We start from the raw sequence: 22,976 nt of genomic DNA, 5'->3' as shown, positions 1-22,976 counted from the left end.
TTTTTATTACGTATAACAAAACAATAACACAATTGTGCCATAAGAACAAGTGTGATGGTTATGAATGTTTATAAATTATTGTAAAAACTACAGTTAAAATACAGAAACAAAAATTGTATCAAAAGAACAAGTGTAATAGTTATGAATGTTCATGAATTATTGCAGTGATTGTATGAGGCTATATGCCTTTTTATTGGACATTTCTTTAAATGATCCCAAGGAGAACCATTGTTTTTTAATAATCATTTATAAAAAGTTGGTATTTTTATGCCTTAGCCAAATGTACCTGTCTGTCAGAGGTCGCTGGACTGTTAATGGTGCTCCTCTGGTGAAGTGTGTATTCCTCCCAGGCAATGGACAAAAGGGCCTGTGTTTGGAGACGTGAGGTTCTTCTTGACATGATTCCTGTGGAAGAGGTGGGCCCCTGGTCTTGATTATACTTCAAAGGGTACCCTGATGACTGAACTCAGCTCTTCCTGGCTACAGAAGAAGCCTATTATGTCACTGGAAGATGAAGCTCTTACCAGGGCCTGTCTGTCCTTTGTGTCACCTGACAAGCTGGAGTCAAATCCAGGAGACAGCAAAGAACTGACCAGAAATAATTTCAGGTTTAGACAAAGGGGTGTCCCCCACCCTCAAGCTGACACTTGGGGTAAAGAAGAGGACACACACTGCTGTCTGTAGAAGGAAGACTGGATCTGCTTGCCTTAAACACAGAACCCCAGAAGTGACTCCAAGGGTTAATTGGATGACCTCCTGTTTGAGCTACAGAATACAACAGGGATCCAGCGCCCCTTCCATCTTTGAAGATTACCAGACCCAAATAAACCTGACCTGGCCTTAACCTCTGCTGACCTCTGTGGGAGTGAGCCTTATCCCCAGAGTGCCAAATCTCAAGGTCCTTGAGCTTTAGCTGAAATCAGAGTGTACTTCTGCCATCCTAACTGAAGGTTCCACCAGATCCAACGAGCCAGGTAACTACTCATCAAAGGTTCACTTGATGTGATGCTGAGCGACACAGAGCCTCGCAGAGTCACATGTTAAAACCTACAGCAGGATGAACTTGCTCCTGTCTCCTCCTCACACTCCATCGGCCTGAACTTGTGACTGTGTCCATGTCTGATGCAACCAGATACCCACAGTGGGCAATTTGTGCCTTTTGTCACAAATTTTACATAAAAGGTTAAAAGCTCATCACTCTTGCTCTACTGCTTGGATTTCTGTTATTTTGTTATTTTTATATCATTTTAATCATTAAAATATTCTCTATTTTTCTAAATTGGATGAGGATTCTCCTTGTATTTTGTTTTCACTTTATTATTGTTTGACTGCTGCATTTATACTTCACACATTTCCTCTAAGTTAAATCTGGCTATGTTTGTCCCAAACTACCAGAAGGTTAAGCACAGGTCTACTTAGTGACATTTGTAGTTCATCCTGACAAGGATTGTGATTGTTCTTTGAACTGGTTTCTCACCATCTTCAACAAATAATCAATTTTCTTAAAATTGATAGCCCTGGCATCAAAGAACAAGGGCCCTGGCCAACTAGAGGAAGTTCAAGGTCTGCTGTAAAGTCTAAGGAATGTCACTCTCAATGATATCTCTTAATTTGATCAAAGTGATGAACACTATCCCAATAAAAATAAGACACAGCAATAAGTATTTTGCTCTGTTTTCCCCTGGGTTCCAAAGAAATCCTGAATCCACCCCGTGCCTCTGTGACGACTGGTCTGGACAAACAATGATGCATTTGACCTTTTTTTTGGTTTTTAGACATGATTTGCCCAATTGTTTTTAATTTCCTTTAAGAAGTTACTGAATTTTAGGCAGTGCATCTAAGCTTTAAATTTCCGCAACAACTACCCGATGAAGAGTCTTGCTTTTACATTAGCACCATGCACCCAGGATAACTGCTTTGATCCATTATTCTTGTTTATATCAGAGTTTTATCATTGTACTACACTGACCCATGAGACTTGTATTATGGTAAATTGTATTTGTACTGAAGTAATTATGCCTTTATTTTCCTATTTGCATAATTATTTCCATGTTTTATCATTGTATTACACTGATTCATAAGGTTTTTTTTCATGTTTAAAGGCATTTGTGCTGAAGTTATCATGTTTGTATTCATTTATATTTTTGTGCATTTTCATGGTTGCTTCAACAGCCAAATAAAGTAATCTGAATCTGTCTCCGAAGACACAGAAATCACAGTGAGGTAGGATCCAGTAAGAATTTCTTGCAAGCCAGATCATCTGTAGAGTAAGGTAAAATAAGTAAATCCTTAAATACCTGCTCAGCCAGGTTATTTTTAGGTCTCAAATACAAAACATAGTGTTGTGTACAACAACAACAACAACAAAACATAATACTTTTATTTGATTTGTTAAAATCGTAAAAGGGTGGAACTTACCACCATGTGATAAACATCAACGTTTTGAATCAGCGTAAAACAGCATAAAACATGCCTCCGTGTCCTGGGCGACTTTGCACAGATAATACATGATAAGTAAAAACAGGGAGAGCGTATTTAAATGTACAAAGGTAAAAGAAACAGGGGTAGCACATATAAGGCAATGGCCCTCTCATTAAAAGATTTGGGCCAACAAATGACTGTTATAACAGGGGGTGCTGCACACATAAGGGCTTATAATTGATTAGATGTAACTGTCCCCTCTTGTCTCAAATAAAGTGCTTGCAGTGTCTTAGAATAAACGAGAAGGGGAGGGGGAGAAACGTGGCTGTAAAGAAAATGAAAGAGGATCTGGGTCCTACTGCAAGGTGTCCATATGTCCCAGTTCCTCTTTTGCTGCTACCTTTTTTTCGAGCTCTGGAGCAGCCAATGTCAGGAATTTTATCGTTTTACAGGAAAGTTGTATCGAAAACCCACTGAGGGCAGATACATAATAGATGCAATAGCGACTCTACTCCCTTGTCACAGAGGCGACAATCCAGATTTGGCCAGGTCCGTAACCATCTTGGGGTAAGATCTTTGCTCGGAAACCACCCCAACCTCAGTAGGCTTAGTTTCCTCTTATAGTGATCAATGAAACATTCTTGTAAATAGGTTTGTTGATTCAGTTGTTTATATGTTGACATCACGATCCAGGCATGATTTTTACCAGCCACTAATGCTTTGTCTATTTGCAACGATGCGTGTTTGACGGCTTTGTATGTAATTTGTTTAAAAGCAGAATATGACAATTGTGAATGCCAAGCTTCTTCCAGGTTTAGCGATAGAAGCGCTTGCCTAAGAAACTTGCATGTGGAATTGGTCTGCCTAGCCTGTTTTTCGACCTCTTCCCAACAGAGATGGGCAAGCGTATTATCTTCAGCGTCCCTCATGTGCCAAAAATATTTGGCAAGGGCCCCTTGTCTGGCCGGTATCTGGTTTATTGATCCGTATTCCAGGCATATTTGCGCTTGGGAAATATGTCGCGGAATTGAGAAGAGTTTTTTAAACAATCTTGATTGGGCAAGGTTTAGCGTTTTAGAGTCCTTGGTGGCCATCATTTCCGAGCCATATGCGATTGAAGGCAGAAATTTTGCTGCTACAACCTTTAGCAAGTGACCGGTTGAACTTCCGCTTAGTTTATTTTGTATGGTTTTGAAAGCAAATTGAAGTTGTTTTGATTTTGTGTTCCCAAGGTCTAAATGATGTTTGTAGTTTAATTGGCGATCTAGTAGGATGCCCAAATATTTGTATTCATCCACCTGGGTTAGAGTACAAGAATTTATCCTCCAAACAAATTTTGGTCGTTTTTTATGAGTGCTGGAGAAGCATAGGACATTAGATTTTTTAATCGTGCATTCTGTCCATCAACTGTTGTTTTTGCATTTGTCACCCCGAGTGGGACGGGTATGCCCAGACGTAGGTCCCGTGCTCTCCATGCCACTGGATTCAAGCTATCCTGTGTGTAAAGGGGGGAAACCCCAAAACCGGTCCTAGGATGCTTGTTTCCAGTCAAGGAAGGACCTGGCTTGGCAGTTCGGGCTGGACTGTTCCCATGAGGCACAGGGTCAAGACTGATTTGCATATGGCTGGGTTCAAACTGGAATGGCATGGTGAGCAAAAAAACGATGGATTTAGGCCCAGATCTCCGTACTGGGGTGAATGTATGATATTGTTCTGCATTCTGTCCATCAACTGTTGTTTTTTCTTATTCTAGGACCAGCCAGTAATCTTGATTTAGGAAGTGCACTTTCAATGAGCTGGCAGCGCTGCAGTTATTGGTACAGCAAGGTGGGAAAACTCCATGTGTGACTGATTTTGGTGAGGAGAGAAGTGCACTTATGCCAGATCAGCAGCAGTTGAAGGTACAAATACGTGTGTAATGTTAACCCACAATATTGTGTCATGGTGAGTTGTGTACATCATCTTTTTGAAGAAATGGCATTCGGGGCATAATTCGAGCCCCGGGAGAGTTGACGTATAACAGGCCAGCTGCTCTGTGTCTACCACTAGCAAGAAGGGAATGTTGTGGATTTTTGAATTTCAAAGAGCAAAGGCACGATCCGTGTAACCGTCAGCTGATATTTTCCTAAACTACTGCGTTTTTCCTGGAGCTATCGCCTCCATAAGCATATTTGGTTTTAGCTTTGGAACCGCTGTGACGTCACAACAGGAACTGGAGCCCAATACAGTCACATTGAGCTCATTCAAGGGGTACGCACCAGCCTTTGAGGATTGTCTGTGGCTTGCAGCAGTCACGCAGAACTTACACAGCGCGTACCATCAGCTAGTTTGGTTTGGCTTTGTAAACATCGTGACAGGGGGGCAGCACTGTATCTTTGCAATGCTCGTTATGCTGCCTGATGTGCTGGTGGTCACCACGAGGAAAAGTTTACTCTGGCATGCTATTGTTCTGAAGTGATCAGAATTCATCAGCCAGAGGAGTAGTCTTGCAAGCAATGAATTGAAGTCAGTGGTGGACTCCTGCTATTCTGATGGTGGCCTCAGGTGAGAAGTCGCTCACCAGTCATTTGACTGTTTTGCTAGCTACTCTCATATGGCATCTATGTTTTTTTTGTTTTCTAATACCATGCCTTTACACATTGTTATTAAGGTTATTGCATTGATTTGTTACCATGCTTATGGAGCTGTAGTCTGTTGTCGTGAATGTGTTCATGCCGGCAGGAGGTGGATATGGTTGCACTGTTGGATGAGTGCATGTGCTCTTTTTTTGCAATATGAGTGAGTATTACATTTTGAGGTGCACATTGATATTTGTTTATGTGTTAGAATGTGCTTGGGCTAGGTATTACTTTGTGACCAGGTGGTCAGTGGGTTGAAATATACCCTGTATTCTGTGAATAATACCCTGTATACTCTTCATAATTCCCTGTGTGTGGGAATGGTTTGGGCTGGATGATACCCTGAGCTGAGCAAGAGAAGTGTCCCTTTTATGTTGGTTTGGATTATATCCTGAGCAGGCATTGAGGTCCTCTAATATTGAACTGTCTATGATATAGATACCTATAATTTGCTGTAGTGCAAACATGTGCATTCCTTTGTACAGCGTGATGTGCAGAAGTGGGAAAAGGAGAGTTCCTTTTTCTTGCAGTTGAGGTGCAGCCATGGGAGCATGAGGGTCCTTGGCCTGCAAGTGAGTATGCTGTAGTGGGAACATGTGCGCTCCTTTGTCCAGTGAAATGTGGTGTGCTGTAGTGGGGACAGGTGCGTTCCTTTGTCCAGTGAGATGTGGTGTACTGTAGTGGGAAGACGTGTGTTCCTTTGTCCGGCGAGATGTGGTATGCTGTAGTGGGAACATGTGTGTGCCTTCGTCCAGCGAGATGTGGTGTGCTGTAGTGGGGACAGGTGCATTCCTTTGTCCAGCGAGATGTGGTGTGCTGTAGTGGGGACAGGTACATTCCTTTGTCCAGCGAGATGTGGTGTGCTGTAGTGGGAACACATGCATTCCTCTGTCCAGCGAGATGTGGTGTGCTGTAGTGCTCCTGCAGTGAGTACAGTTGTGGGGTGTGGAGGTTGCATCCTGCCACATATATATCTGGTATTCTCTCACAAGAGACACAAATATATAGTGTGTAATCTAGAAGTGTGTTCTGTCTTTACAATGAACTTCCTTTATAATTCAAGGAATGTTATGATTCATGCAATGTGACGTAATCTTATATCATCTTCCTTGACAATACTAGGAATGCAAGTATTCTTGTTTTGTGATCTTATGTGACCTGGTTTTATTTCACTACCTAAGGAAAGGAATAATTAATGTAATGTAATGTGATTGTTTCCCTTGTGATTTAGGATTAGCTGCTTACATGTACGGGAGGTGTTAATGTGTATTTCCTTTCATTTTGTTTCCTGTTATTTTTTATTGTTTCCTGAAGGAAGGAGATGTGTTATATCCTGTATCTCCTAGTTCCTTGCTACTCAGCCTGTGTGCGTGTGATGCAATAGAATGTTCATGAGTGCATGGTTTTGGATGAGTGGACAGTTGGAATGAGTGGCGCTGAGCAGCAGGATGCTGTTCCCGGTGGGGCTGTACCATCTTACCTGTAATTGAATAAACCTACATAGTCTACACTACTGGCTACTGGATTGATTACCTACAAGGACGTTGCTTCATTTACAAAACCCACCATTAGCCTCCATAACCTTACCTGGGAGTGAATAGTTTCTGGTAATCACTGAACACGACAACCCTAACTCCTCAGTGAGCATGGAAACAGATCAGAACCTTTTGCTCAGTCACTCGTGCTCACTATGGCTCAGAGAAATATACAGAATACACAGTGTGATGTTTTCAATATAGTTATTGAACCACCTGCACACTCCCAACACCCTCGAAAGGCGCCACTCTAGACTGGATCATTGCTAAGGAATCAGCAGTCAAGCTTATCTCTATAGACCCATGCGACTGGTCTGACCACCACACAATCACCTTCCTTTTACCTGGCACCCACAAGATAAGGGCACCACAACCTGTGATTCCAAAATGTTGGGTTAGAGACACTAAGAACCTCGATCTCTGGAAACTGGCTACACGCTGCGAGACTGACCTCCCCCCCTTATATCACAAGGGTCAACAACCTCACAGAATAATATACCACAACTGTATCTAACATTCTTGATGATCTTGCTCCGCTAAAACTAAAAAGAACCCGAACATAGACAGAAACCCCTGGTTCAATGGATCCCTCAACAATGAAAGGAGAACCCTCCGGCAGACAGAAAGAAACTGGAGACAGCACCCTTCAGGCGCCCATTTAAAACTTCTCTGCCAATCCAGAAATACATATAATAGGAACATCCTCAATTCAAAAAAAGAATTCTTCAGATCATAACTGGGGAACACCAAGAACAGACTTCACAAGCTCTTCGAAATGGTCAAACACCAATCTAATAAACTGGCTAAAACCTCTAAAGAAATCCCTAAATCTCTAATAACATGCAAGGGATTTTACTCCTGCTCCTCTGATAAAATTACTGCCCTAGGAAACAAATTTAGATCCGCTACCTACTACCAACTTTCTCCGGAACTGCCTCATCTCTCCGCACTGCCCCCCCAGACATGACCCAAAAACCAAGCACACTGGTCCAATTTCAAAGTTTATGATGACCATTCCGTCTCCAAAATTCTATCCTTCTTAACCCCTTCAGCGCTCATGACGGAACCACTCCATCATGAGCCACGGGTGCCGTGTGCTCATGACGGAGTGGTTCCATCATGCTGCGGCCGTTGGCCGCCGCTCCTCCCACGCTGCGCTGATTCCCCGCCTGTGCGGGCGATTAGCGCAGTGGGCGGAGTCATGACGGAACCACTCCGTTATGAGCACAGCTCAACCGTGGCTCATGACGGAGTGGCTCCGTCATGAGCACAGCGCCACCGCACTGCCCCCAAACCCCCCCCAGCGCTGCGGCGGAATTCCTGCCGTAGCCAAGGGGTTAAACCCAAACAACCACTATAATGACCCACTCCCCTCTAACTGCTTAGCCGCCGCTTCTCAATCTATCATTCCTAGTTGGACTACAATAATCAATGCCTCCCTTCTTCAGTGGTCAATTACTGACTCTCTAAAATCCAGTCAAGTCATCCCCATCTTAAAAAATCCTACACTGAATCCTGCTTCCTCAGACAACTTTAGACCTAGATCCAATATCCCACTCCTAGTTAAAGTTCTGGAGAAATGTGTGCAACAGCAGTTGAGCCAACACATCACCAACTTCCACCTGCTAGACCACTTCCAATCCGGGTTCAGGCCTGGGCACAGCATTGAAACCACCATTCTCCACATCGTGGAAAATGCCCTCCAAGCCCTTGACCAAGGCAAAACCTGTCTCCTAATCCTCTTAGATCTATCCTCGACTTTTAATACGGTCAACCACGAAAAACTCCTTGAACGCCTCAAACTCAGGATGGGACTAGATGGCCCTGTTCTTGAATGGTTTAGGTCCTTCCTCCAGACCGCTCTCAGAGATTCCTAATCAATGGTAACTTGTCCACTTTCTCTCCGATCAAGGTCAGAGTCCCCCAAGGATCAACCCTGTCCCCTACCCTCTTCAATCTTTACCTCAAACTGCTAGCAGAAGAACTACGCACCACCAATATCTCTTACCACATGTATACCGACAACACCCCGATCTACATCAAAATCTCTTTCTTCTGAATGAGGCCTTGAAGTTGACTGTCCAATGGCTCACCTCTAACCAGCTCAAACTTAACACAAAAAAAACGGAATTTCTTCTAATCTCCCCACCCAAAACCAATCCTGACATTTAGGAGTTGACTAAGGTGATCACAGCTTTGAACTGCCCATCAACCATAGTAGACTCTGCCAAATCCCTTGGAATAACCCTAGACTGCAGCGTGAATATGCGTGACCTCATAAATGCGATGGCCAAAACCTCCAGATTTCACCTGCGCTAACTAAGATAACTCAAACCTTTCCTTGACACTCCCAACCTAAAAATGGCAGTCCAGGCACAAGTCATCTCCAGACTTGAATATAGATGCTCTACCCTCTCAGGTCTACCCAAGATCTCCCTGGCACCCTTAAAAGCCTGCCTTAACGCTGCCGCCAGACTCCTAACAGGTTCAAAGAAATTCAACCACATCTCATCACACCTGAAAGCTCTGAACTGGCTTCCTCTTGAGGCCAGAATCCAACTGAAACTGGCTTGTATCACTCACAAGGCTCTTTAGACTAAATCCCCTGCATTTCTCACCTAGAAACTTGTGGTATCCGGAGGAGCCAGAAACTCTCAGTCTGCCAGAGACCACTTGCTCCAGACTCCAGGTTTGCGGAAGAAAAAAAACGTACAATCGGGCTTTCTCTGGGGCTGCACCAAGAATATGGAACTTACTCCCGCCCGCCATTAGAAGAATTCCATCTCTGGCATGATTTAAAAAGGAGGCCAAAACCTTCCTAATGGGCAGATTCCTCTCCTAACTCTTGCATTGCATTCACCTTAGCGACTTTGTTTAATATCCTATTACTGCCACACCTTGGATTAACCGGATGCTATCCACCCTGCTCCTCCGGGCATCCCACCCATAGGCTCTTGGACCTCTCGCTCTTGTAAAATGTTTATACCTGTTTTTATCCCAAATGTTTCCACCCCCTTCCTAAGTCTTCCGTATACAAATTGTTAATCCTTTAAAGCGCTGTGATATTTTAACGGGTCAAGTTTGTGCTCTATAAAGCACAAAATAAATAAATCTTATTCTATAGTTGAAATAACTTACACTTCAACAGGTTTTCAATATAGAAAATGTGATATTTTTGCTTTTCCTAAATCATTTCATAGATGACTTTCGAAACAAAACTTTAAAACAATATCAAATAGCTTTAACATTGACGGAACCTTATGAAGAAATAGAAAGTATGCTTGTTCAGGAGCAGAGCAATGATTTTTCCTGGATTTATCTCTTAATGTGGTTCATAATTCACTGTTGATACAAATAAAAATTTCTTTAAATAACTTATATAAGAAATGTAGGCAGCTCTCTATGACACATGCTAGGAAGCAAAGGATGGTGGAACTCCTTTGCAGCAATTAATACAGAAATATAATTTTAAGTTGGGCGCAGAACAAAAGGTCTTTCCTAAAGTTCTGTTAACGTGTTCCTGTGTTTCGAACACAATATGCATTATGCCTATTTATAAAATGGTGATGTAACATAATATTATTTTCACACCATTACTGTATACCCTTTCACTTTTGTCCCTGAACAATGTGAGACTTTTCATTTTTTTAATTTTCAGTAGCCCTATTCTAGCTTGCCCTTTAGTACTACTGGCATTGTCCTTGCTTTCCCTGATCCCAAGGATCATGCCGACAGTGGCAAGATTAGAAATATATGAGGGCTCCGTTATCCTGGTGTAGCTTCAGTAGTTGTAATGATGACCACGAGCTGGGTTTAGCAAATGGCCCAGGAAGTGCCTATTACATGAAAAGTGGGGAGTGCATTTCTTGGATTTAGTGGAGAGTGGGTTAGGTATGGGATTATTAACTTTTTGTTTATTGCTTTATTATGCTTGGCTCCTTCTCTCTTAACCTTACTTCGTTTACCTTATTCTCCCTCCCCACTGGATCTCTTACCTGCCTCCTCTCTCACCTCTCCTTCCTCTACCTCTCACGACTTCCTTGGTCACCTGGATATCTTTTTAATATGCCACATGCCAAGTATTACACCAACCCCCAACAGCTCAGTACACACACTCCGAACGGACCAAGACACCTCCAAAAGTTTATAAATGCCCTCAGGTACATAACGCATGTCATAAACTCAACCCAATGTTTACTCTGACAAGACCCACATTCTAGCTCACAAAGAACCTACTCCTATTCACGATATCTACTCCTTTAAACATACTTTCCTTAAACACAAAATCGCTTAACCAACCAGTAAAACGTAGAGTGATGGTGGATTATTGTAATAAACTCAAAGGTGACATTTTTCTGCTACAGGAGACCCACCTCCAATCTATACATGACGCTAAATTCTACCGCTCCTGGATCGCTGACGTAGAAGTCTGACCCGTCCAGCAAATAAAGAACAGAGTTATCACTCTAATAGCAAAAAAGACAGACATCTCAGTGATATCTCACACTCACGACAAGCAGGGCAGCTGGCTTATCTCTAAAGTAAAGAAAACAGACCTGGGATGTTTTATAGTTAATACATATGCACCAAACGACAATGCCATAACTTTCTGTATAGACATAAACAAACAACTTGCCAAAAGCCTGGATAACTTAGGTGTGATTCTGGGTGGAGACTTCCACCTCCCAATGGATGGGAACCTTGACAGGATCTTGCCACATTAATGTATAGGTAACAGCTCTCACAAACAGATGAAACTCTGCTGCAACAATAATTTTGTAGACATATAGCGCCTTCACAACCCCACAGGATCCAACTATACTTTCTACTCAGCTCCACGCCACTTGTTCTTGAGGATAGACCATATTCTAGTAAGCAAATCCCTTCTCCAACTTGAATATCTCCAAAAATTGAACCAATAATGGTCTCCGACAATGTATACGTGACAGTTCAATTGTCCCTCAATGACTCAATACCCCTTCCCAGACAATGGTGCTTAAACGACTAACTACTACATTATCCTTACCTAAAATATAAATTGCACATGCCATTGAAAACTGTCTGAAAGAAACCCCCCAACGATACATACCCCACCATAAGATGGGATGCCCTTAAGGCCACCCTGAGAGGCACACTGATATAACTCATGTCAACAAAAAACAAAGAAATATATAATTGCCTTCAGGGATTGGAGACAGAGATATGCACCCTATTCTCAAAGCTCAGGCATACCAAAGGCTCGACGGTCCTAAGCACACTCCACTCAGTTCAATACGAGTACAATCACATTCTTAGTAAGAGGACGCGTAAATGGGTTGATGTTAGGAATGTGGGTAAACTCTGCAATAGTTACAAAGCAAGGAACACTTTGGTCAACTACCTAAAATATACCAAAAACAAAAGTCTTATAGCCACAATAAAAAATATCAATGGATTGATTACATCGAATATATACCATAACAAGGTGTATTTTACTCTGCAATACAATCACAACGAGGTTGTTAATATGATCGCGTTGTTACCACGCAATGCCATTACTATACAAGTCATTATCCCGATGTATCTTCTGTAGGTGTAATGATGACCATGAGCTGGGTTTAGCAATGGTTTGGTAAGTTAAGAACTTTTGGAAGCACTTCAGGCCAAGCCCTCACCATGTCTAACTCATTCCAAGAATATCCGGATGAAGTTCCCCATAAAACGTGCTAGAATGGAATTAAGTGGCACGAATACTAGGGATATCACAGTTGTCTCCACTCCTTATACTTCTGCTAGATTCAAATAGGAGACTGTTATGTGGCCCAGGAAGTGCCTATTTCATGAAATATGGGGAGTGCATTTCTAGGGTTAGGTGGGGGGTGGGTTAGGTATGGCATTATTAAATTCTTGTTTATTGATTTGTTTATAATGCTTGGTTCCTTCTCCCTTATCCTTACTTCGCCTACCTTATTCTCCCTCCCCACAGGATCTCTTATTTGCCTCCTCTCTCTCCACTCCTTTCTCTACCTCTCACAGCTTCCTTGGTAACCTGGATTTCTTTTTAATACACCACATACCCAACACAACCGACAACAGCTCAGTACACACACTCCTAAAGGATAGAGACACCCCCAAATCAACCCAATGTTTAGTCTCACAAGACCCACATTCTAGCTCACAAAGAACCTACTCCTATTCATGATAACTACTCCTTCAAACATACTTTCCTTAAACACAAAATCACTTAACCAACCCGTAAAACGTAGAGTGATGGCGGATTATTGTAATAAACACAAAGTTGAACTTTTCTCCTACAGGAGACCGCCTCCAATCTATACATGACGCTAACTTCGGCAGCTCCTAGATCACAGACGTAGAACTGTTCCCTGCTCAGCAAATAAAGAATGGAGTTAGATTTGGTAAGGCAAGAATTATTGGAAGCACTTTAGGCCTAGCCCCCAACAGCTCTAACTAATTCCCAGAATCTTCAGCTGTAGTTTCCCATAAAAGTTTCTAGAATGGACTTTCGCAGCAAGAATGCTAAGGATATCACAGTTGTCTCTACTCATAATTCCACTAGATTCTCTACAGCAAATCAGATACTTTTATCGGCAAAGAGTTGGGCAAGTGGTTTACTTATGTGATTAGGGGTCAAGGATTGAACAATATCATATGCAATATGCCAGGCAATTTATTGATTCAGCATCCATATATAGATGCCTCAGTGGGTAATAAACCACTGCAATCTCCCATTTGCAGAAGGTGTTAGTGTCCATTAAACACTGGTATTTCAGAAGGTGCCAAGTGGTCCCATCTGTGGTAATGAATGTGATGGATATGATGGTGTGCTGGCAAACTCCTTCTTTGCAGTGGATGGTCATTCTCCAAAGAAATGAGTGAATGGACATTGTTTCAGGACCATTAAAGCTTACAAATCGTGCACTCATTGCAATTTCTCTCTCAGGGAGTACACTTTACTGATCATCCTTTGGATGGAACCTTTGGATGGAATATAGAGTGAACCACTAAAATAAGTCTTTTTTCAGCAGCCAGAATTGGAGAATACAGCAACCGGAGTTCCTCTGGAAGCAGTCAGCTCTCATAAAATGCCTATTGCACCCCCAAAAAAACACAGATGTAAAGCTTGATGCCATTGATTTGGTGGCCTTGCTTCTGGTGTCTGTAGTACTTCTCTGAAATTCTCAGTCAAGTTGTATGCTCTACTGGATCAACACTCAACTAAGTGATGATATTTAGGTAGCTCTCTTAAAGGGGACAACTATCTGTAGCACCTTCACACAACTGCCTCATTGAGTTCATGATTTACCAACATACTTTAATGCAAAACATTAGGAAATTAGTGTGAAGGCTAAAGTGGCAGGGATGGTCACAGGTGGGTAATTCTAAGAGATGAAAGACTGTAAAAACAGCACTGCAAATGAAGAGAAATAGAGAGAAAAAAGAATGAAGATAAGGAAAACCAAGTGTGAGTGGAATAAGAGTGAAAAAAGAAAGAAATGGAAGGAATAAAATGAGTAAGACAATTTGGGAAGGGAGAGTAGATGGGAGACAGAAGGTAGGAGGTGCCAGAGCTTCTACCTTCAGCAACAGTCATTGGCATTTACAACCAGAGTCTTGTTATCGGATGTAATAATTACTACACTTGGTAAAGTTTGTATTTGGAATTGATCAGGTGCAAAAATGATCACTTATAATGGGTTTTTGGGCATAGCATGAATGTTTTGGCGCTTACCTCACCAAAATTCCCATAGTATTTACGAAGAATGTTCCCCAGGTAAGTTTTGACACCATTGACGTGCCATCATTTTCCTGGGGAAAATTATGGGGTTGCAGTGTTTGCCACAAAACTCTGCATTTCAGTATCGGTTCTATATAGTGTACGGTCCTTGTAGCACACCAGCAGTAATCATTTCAAAAATGTTCAAAACTCACTGCAAGATGACCGACTAGCAGTGAACTACGCAGGCTCCGATGGCCTGACTTACATCCTACCTCAATCCTGCTATTTCCATTGCCAACGACCAACGTGATAGCTGGCTCCATGAATAAAGAGGCCCCGGTTTCCTGTAAGATGGTTGCTTGGAGCTGAGATCTCCCTCCAGTGGGAGCAAATTGGCGGCAGAGGAGCAGAGGCTGTTTGACCACCACAGTGCTGGACAAAGGGGTCAAAACTGTCCCCCGCCCTCTTCCTCCTTGTGCTATGGACTAGGGAGCAGCCTGCCCCCCCGCGTGACAAGCAGCAAGGCCTCAACAGACCCTGTCAGGCACAAGGGATCGAAGCAGAGTCGTCCAGGCTGAGGTCCCAGCACAGCGAGCCGATGCTGGATATGGAATCTGGGATGATTGGCAGGTGGGTAAAGTCTCCCTGCAGGGCATGGAGAAGCGGTCTCCAGTGGATGTGGTCACCGTGCATTCCCCATTCCTGAACAGTAAACACAGCGGCTCCAGCATTCTGGTGAGGTGGCAGTGGATGGGAGGGGGGAATTACTCTCCACAGAAAGAGCGGTGAGAGGGGACCCGTGGCTGAGTGTCCAGCATTGCAGACAATCGAGGGGCTGAAGTCTTCTGCACCCTCTTGTGCTGAGGTTCTGGAAAGCCAGGCAGGTGGAGTCATCTTGCGGGGCACAGAGGGGAGTAGCCTGCCGGACAGGGCTGCCACGCCTTGCGTGTCCTGGGATGATGGCTAGAACCCCCCAATGGGGGAGAAGTGGACTGTCAAGTTACCTCATCTTGTGGTGTTGTAGAGCAGCCCTGTAACGTTAGACGGGGCTGCAGTAGCCAGATGTACACGGATAACCCTACTGAGGTGAAAGAAGGGTGTAGACACTCAGAGCTTGATTGCCCCCACTGGGAGGGGCCTGCACTAAGATCTAGTCCCTGAGGGGTAATCAACCCAAGACAATGGTGAGCGATAAAGACCCCAGGCCTCCTGACAGGGAAAGATGGACCACAACATCAAGGTGGTTGCCTCATCAGTGGAGCCAGAGATGGAATCATTAACTATGCTGGACAATGTAATGCTGCTTTTGACAATCCACCTAACGAGAGACATTCGAAAGAAGGATAGGTGAAGTGCAATTGGAAGTATTCCTGCTGCAATGGGCCCTATGCAATGTGGCTGAAAGGGCCATGGCAAGGGAGACAAGGATCTCTGAACTGGAGGATACAGTCCTGGCGCTCCAGAGAGTCATGGGTGGTGTCCAGGCTACTGCCAAGGATGTGGCTTGGAGGCTGGAAGATGCTGAAAACTGTGTACGATGGGATTACCAGAGGGAGTTGAGGGCACAAATATGGTAGGGTTACTGTAATGCTGGCTGAAAGTGACTCCTATTTTATGATGGCCTCTGCGGCTTGTGATAGTTAAATTCTTGAATTTCTAAGACCATGATATGATCCTGATGGAAGTATGCCACAAAGGAGGAATCCTCCACGAGAACTCAAAAATCCTAGTATTTTTTTACTATACACCAGGGGCCAGATGTACTAATTTTGTTTGTGGGCACAAATGGGTTTTAGACCCGTTTGCGACTGCAAAAATGTTTTGGCCCATGTACAAATCCTATTTTGTGAGTTGCAAATCAATTTGTGACTCGCAAAAACAGATTAGCGACTTGCTATTAGGAAGGGGGCGTCCAAGGGCATCCCTTCCTAATAGCGACTCCTGAAGGTATGTATACCACCCTTCACGGAAGGGTGGTAAACCACTCGCAAACAGGAAAGGGGTCTCCAGGGGACCCCTTCCCTTTTGTGAGAGGCTCTCAAAATATTTTTTAAGGGCAGGCAGTGGTCCCAGGGACCACTGCCCGACCTTAAAATATGAAACTGAAAAGTTTCATTCTTATTTTTTAAATACATCCCGTTTTCCTTTAAGGAAAACAGACTGCATTTAAAAAAAAAAACATACTGCTTTATTTAATTGCAGTCCCAAACATGGTGTTCTCCATCCCTGGGAGTACCAGCCCTTCCCAATGGGGTCTCAAATTGCGACAGCATCATTAATATGCATGAGACATGCAATTTTGACCCCATTGGGAATGGCAAACAGTGTTTCAGACACATTGCGCATCACAATTTGCAAGACGCAAATGAGACGCAATTTCCGACTCGCAAACTGGTGAGTCGTACATTTGGCCACAGAACTCTAACAACAGCACCGCACCTTTGGCTCAGTGAAGACTAAGATGCAGGCACTTCAACTGCACTACATGTGGCTATCCCCAGCAAATCTCAAGGCGCTCTACCAGGGGAAGTCTATCTTTTTTCACTCATCGGAGGAGGCCTGGGCACTGCTGGAGGAACACCTGTGACTGTTGGGATAGGAAGGGGACGAAGGTGCTAGGCCAAAGGACAAACTGTCTGCCAGCAGAAGTGGCCACTCCAGGGCTCAGGCCATAGAGGGACTCTGTTGCTCACACCTCTGCATGAGAGGAAGCCAGGAGAACCTTCTGACACCAATGGGGATCAAAGATTGGCATCAAAAAAGAAAAGAGAAAGCGCACCTCAGGGAAACCTCTCTCCTAGGAAGGGGGGCTGACATCTGTCTCGGATTAACCACACCCACTTTCCATAGCGATTGCAACTCTGAAACATGAACAAGTCCGACATACAACCCTTGCAGCTTAACCAGTAGCAGACTCAATGGGAAACGCATCTGTGACTGCATTGTAAGCCAGAGCCGGCGTTAAAAAGTTTGACCGGTACCCACATGCCCAAAATTCTCAGAGGGAGTCAAGAGTGAACCTTTAAATTTATAATTAATTTACAGTTATTGTAGGGGTTTGTGCTTTGAAGAAGGGTGGGGTGCTACAGACATCTCACACTCCCCTTGCGAGTTCAGTTTAGTAATGTATTTATGCACTCAGAGCGGAAGTTAGGGGTGGGGAGTGGGGGGGGTTGTTGAGGCGAGCCTTTGTTCTTTTTCAGACAGGAGACACCAACACAGCTGCTCATAAATATCCTTAGAAGAAGACACCCAGGTACACAGTGGAATACCCAGGACATATGGCACAGCCCAATCACCTAGAGGACACAGGCCTCACAGTCCTGATATTGAATGTTAATGGTTTGGGTAACAAAGACAATAGAAGCCTAGTGGCACGATACATAAAGCAATTGCAACCAGGACAGGCTGCAGTTTACTGGGCAAGGGGGCCCGTACCACACTGGTATATGCAGATTACACCTCAGGATCCCATATTGATCAAAAAGAATCCCCCATTCTGAGTGAGGAAAACAGATTGACCCAAGGGTAGATTTGCGGGGTACAGGGTCACTGGAGAAGGACTGAGATGATTCTATTGAGTGTGTATGCACCACCCAGATTACAGGTACCCATGTTTTCTATGCTCATGGACATACTCTTGGAGACAACTTCCTCTTTACACATAATAGGTGCGGACTTTAATAATGTCATGGCCACAGAAATTGATCGATCAGGGGCCTCTGTAGCACTCTTCAGGCCACGATACACATGCAATTTGCTGAAACAGTAGGCCTGACAGATCTAACGAGCTGTAGGCAATCATTAGAAAGAAGATAGTCCTACTTCTTGGGGGCCAACAAGGTCTTTTCTAGGCTTGATTATGGGGTTGTCCCAGCTGAAGAGGTGGTGGCTATCAACTGAACTGAATACTTGGCAAGGGGCTTGTCGGCTCATTCTTCTATGTTAGTCAGGATGGGATGACAGAGTGGATAATAAAAAGCAGGGCTGGAGGGGGCTCCGGGGACATCTACAGACCTCCTTTACCCTCAGAAAACGCGCAGTTTGGCAAACCGAATACTAGGACCTGGCACAGGAAGGGGCCAAGAAACAAATTCTGGCCACACTGCATCACCTATATGAAACAGGAGACAAAGCAGACAAGCTCCTTGTGTGGTTGAGTAGGAGCGAAATGGAGACCCTCTGGGTGAGGAATTTTATAAACCAGAAGGGGCAGTCCTGGAAACGGAGTAGCCAATAGCGAGGAGTTTGCTCGCTATTTTAAATCATTCTATCGGTCTTGCACCCTCTACACAGCCCAGCTAGTATAGCACATCATCTGGCCAAGGTTCCCACCTCAGTGTTGGATACAGAGGCCAGCGAGGCGCTTGAGGGAGACATCACACGAGAGAGGTTCAGGCGACGATTTCAAAACTGAGGCTGGACAAATCCCCAGGGCCCAACGATATACAGGCTGAGCTATATAAATGATACACCAGACTCTTGGGGCCCCTATAGCTAAACTTGTTCAGAGAAGCAAGGGCACAAGGGACCTTGCCGCCAGGTCTTCAGCATGCCACCATTACAGTGATACCCAAAAACGGTAAACCCAAGAAGTGGTGCAAGTCCTGCTGTCTGATCTCATTATTGAATATTGAAGTCAAAATCCTTGTTGCAATCCTAGCTACTAGCCTTCTGCAAGTCATCACATCCTTAATACATAGAGACCAACTTGGCTTCATGCCTGGAAAATCAATGCGGCTCAACTTGGGAAGAGCACCCAACTGGGTGGCAGAGGTGAGTGGCTATCAGGCTCACCATGTCTTTCTCCCACTGGATGCGGAGAGGGATTCAATGTAGTTTACTTGCCCTTTCTCAATAAGTTTGGGTTTGGCCCCAAGTACAGGAATTGGGTGGCAGTGTTGTACCACACACCTGTTGCAGCAGTGAGAGTGAATGGAGTGTTGTTATCCGAGATTCTGATTGATAGGGGGACCAGACAGATGTGCTCTGCCCCCACTTTTATTCATGCTTGCAGTAAAATCCCTGGCATGCACAGTGAAAGACCGTTCTGGGGTTCAAGGGTTTAAATTGACCTCCGCAGACAAGTAGGAGGGGAAAATATAGCTCTTCATGGACAATATCCTTTTGTACATTTCTGAGCCCACAACCACGCTTCCAGTGATTTTTTGGATTTTCGAGGTTTACAGTGCCCAATCTGGCTAGAAGACCAATTGGGAAAAACTTGTGCTATATCAACTACAGGGGCCGGTGGACCTGTCAGCATTCCCACAGAGATCATAAGTAGCCTGAGAGGGTTTTAAATACCCGGCAATCTGTGTGACACCGCAGAAAGAGGGGTGACTCCACTGTAACCTGGGAAGGTGATATCAAACTTCCAAGGTGATATCAAACTTCCAGTTGGATTCTCAGAGATTGAGGCAGCTGCTCCTAACCCTTCAGGGCACGTGGCAATCTTCAAAATGATAATTCTCTCTAAGCTGCTCGATGTTCTTCAGAACACATACTATCATATCCAACAAGACAGGTTCACCAAAATAGAGGGGAAGGTGAGGTCCCTATTCTGGAATGGAGGGCATCACAGAGTGTCGCTAAAAACACTGCAGCGCAATCCATACAAAGGGGAAATGTTGAGGCCTACTATTCAGCAGCCAACCTAATCACCATAAAGAACTGGATTTTTGCCACCCAAGACCAGTCGACCAAAGAGGCTTGTGTGAGCTCCGCTTGAGACTAGATACCACCTACATTATCTCTACGATGAGAAGGGGACCCAACAGCTGCTACTGCCGACCCAAGTGGGCTTGGTGGCTTGGAGTAAGGCCATCAAAACAATAGGATGGGCATGAAAAGCCACTAGGAAAACACCCCTCTGGGTAGGAACATGGCTTGGCGAACTGGGGAAACAGCAGGGGTTTGAGGAGTGGGACACTATTGGCATCTCCAAAGTAGGGGATTTGTTGGAGGGTGGGGATATCATGCCCTTTTCCTCTATGCAGCATGACTACCACCTGCACCTGAATCAGTTGTTGAAGTATGAGCAGCTGAAACATTCCTGGCAGGCAAAGGCACTGATAAGGATAGAGATGCCGTAATATGCACCCTTAGAAGGGAGAGAAGTCAACAAATAAATGGGAAATGGACAATATCCCTCACATTCAAAACACTAAACAATAAGACACCATATACTTTTGGCAAGCTCAGAGTGAGATGGGAGAGATATGTGGGCAAACTGGAGGGCATAGAGTAGGAGGTAGGGTTGATGCACCCTAGGGAAGTCACAATAAAGGCTCGGTTGAGGTGGACACAGTCAAAATCCTTCACAAGGAGTACTACGACTAATACAGGCTACATGATATGAGGAGGACTGCAACATCAATATGCGTGCACAATTTTTAATAAATAAAATGACACCAAAACAAATGAAATCCAAACATTACAACTGGGGTAATGAAATTTGAATGTTTTTAGAATGATGGGTAAAGTACAAATGACAAAAGGCGAAAGCAGGCCCAAAATAGCAACATATTCATCATCTGTGGAGCTAAATATGTCCGCCGCATAGCTGCTCATTTGAGGCTGATGCAATAAACTCAAAACATAATTGGGAGGAGGTATAACAAAACAAATGTGTAGAGTTGTGCATTATTTACTTTTCTAAATGTACAGGTTGTCAATTTACTTCTGTGGAAAAGAAAGTCTCTGGTTGTTCTTTGATGAAATATGAAATCATTAGGCCTGCTTAGTGCCTTTTAAAGAAATTATTGAGAAATCAAATTATGAAGGCATGCCAATGAGACATTTAAAAAAGGGTTGTAGGCTTACCTTTAACAGTAGGACTGGCAGCCTCCTTTATTGATATTTTTGCAGGCAGTGATGGAGATGTCGTTACTGCTTTTACTTCTGTTCACAAAAATAAACTAGTTTAAAATGGGTGAAAACCAGGTCCTTTCAAAGCTCATGTTCACAAATGTATAGTGACAATGTTTTATAAATGGGATGAAACCAAACTGAGAAAAGTAAAAGCACTACAATATAGAAATGCTAACTGAACAACAATGGCTGCTTAAGCTCTGATTGCGCCGATCCCATTTATGCCTCTTTTCCCCTAAATTAATGACAAATTCGCTCTAATTTTTCACCTATTGAGGAAATGTATCCCTGTCAAAATATGGTGGTTGGGGAGGGGGCGGGATGTCATGATAGCTGTTTGCTAGAAACATAAGTTGCGGCTCCATCCAGCTCTAGATGGCCTGTTGCTGATTATTTCAGTGGCAGTATGAGCTTTGCTTTTCTATACTTCACGTATAACTCTCTCCACAGGGAAAATAGTTTTTTAAAAATGTTACTAGGACTTGAGATGAGCTTTTTTAAGTGTCTTTGCATTACTTCTGCTACTGTGTTGGGTCACCAGTCTTTGGACACAGGGCCGGCTTTTGCGCTGGTGGCGCCCAGTGCGACAATAATTTTTGGTGCCCCTGCCTAATCTGCTTATCTCAATACCACCGGTCAAAAGTGCTTCTCATCTCTTCAATCATAAGTTATTACTTAACATAGCGCCCCCTTGAAGTCAGAGCCCCCCTCCACAGGTCAGCGCCCAGTGGGGCCACACCAGTCGCACTACCCTAAAGCCGTCCCTGTTTGGTCATCTGATGTGCTTTATTCGGTAGACATTGGGTTCAGGATGAGTCTGGCTGAGTCTGGAGCAAAATTCTACTGGGATGCCTGAAAAAGAGGGATTACGTCTGTGATGGAGACGAGGGTTAGAACCCAAGCCTGAGACAGAGGCTTCCCCCTAGCCATGCTTGTAATGGAATAGATTTTGTTTGGAACATACAGGGAAGGTTTGTTATCAACTACCGAGACTGAGAAATGACCGGGACCTGCCCTTAGAACTGCAGCAGTGGCTACAGAAATCAAAGAGAGGTATGAGTTGGATGGGAGATCAGAGACAGTAAATACTCAGAAAGATTTATAGAAAACTTGGTGGAAAAAGAGTACATTATGCTCCTTTAATTGGTGTTGGAAAGTCTGTTGCTGAACCCGTTTTAGTTGCCTTTAGGGCTCTACACACTTTACATCTGCTAATCAGCGGTAATGATTTTTTTAGAATAGTTCTAATCTGTATAATTTGAAGAAATTTCCAATAGAAAAGCTAACTAACCTCATAAATCAATGCAATGATTTATGAGCATTCATGACCATCACATTTGTTTTTAGCCAAAAAAAGATATTAATTTGTATCTATAATTCAAATTAAACAAGGTTTGTCACAAACTTACAAAACAGTGCATGGGGTCCCCACTGAAAAAAGCACAATAAAACAAAGACAATTACAACACATATACAGCTGAAAAGTGCTGGTGTGTTTGTTATATTATTTTATTCACTAAAATATTCTCTATTTTTCAAAATTTGTTGGGGCTTGTCCTTTGTGTTTTGTTTTTAATTTATTACTGTTTGACTGCTGCACAAATACTTTATTCATAGCCTCTAAATTAAACCTGACTGCTTTTGTGCCAAACTACCAGAAAATTAAGCACAGCTCTATTTAGTAACGTTTGTGGTTTACCCTGGCAAGGTTTGTGATTTTTCTTTGAAATGGGTTCTCACTCCCTTCAACAAATATTCCACTTTCATAAAATCGGTAGCCCTGGCAACAAAGAAGAAGGGTGCTGGCCT

General features: G+C 43.6%; 1 protein-coding gene across 50 annotated transcripts in view; it reads right to left on the bottom strand.

Moving 5' to 3' along the window:
- LOC146820883 (uncharacterized) overlaps positions 1 to 22,976 on the bottom strand; it is a 1,936,624-nt gene that overhangs the window by 1,167,908 nt on the left and 745,740 nt on the right. For all 50 annotated transcript variants that reach the window (XM_085611721.1, XM_085611696.1, XM_085611722.1 and 47 more), the window contains one exon: positions 21,120 to 21,197. In XM_085611721.1, coding sequence (XP_085467847.1) covers positions 21,120 to 21,197 — 78 coding nt within the window. The remainder of the gene's footprint in view (positions 1 to 21,119; positions 21,198 to 22,976) is intronic.

Source organism: Triturus cristatus, chromosome 6 (assembly GCF_964204655.1).
Source record: "Triturus cristatus chromosome 6, aTriCri1.1, whole genome shotgun sequence".
Taxonomy (NCBI): Eukaryota; Metazoa; Chordata; class Amphibia; order Caudata; family Salamandridae; genus Triturus; species Triturus cristatus.
The sequence above is the reverse complement of the archived record's forward strand: the minus strand, read 5'-3'. Positions and strand labels throughout refer to the sequence as shown.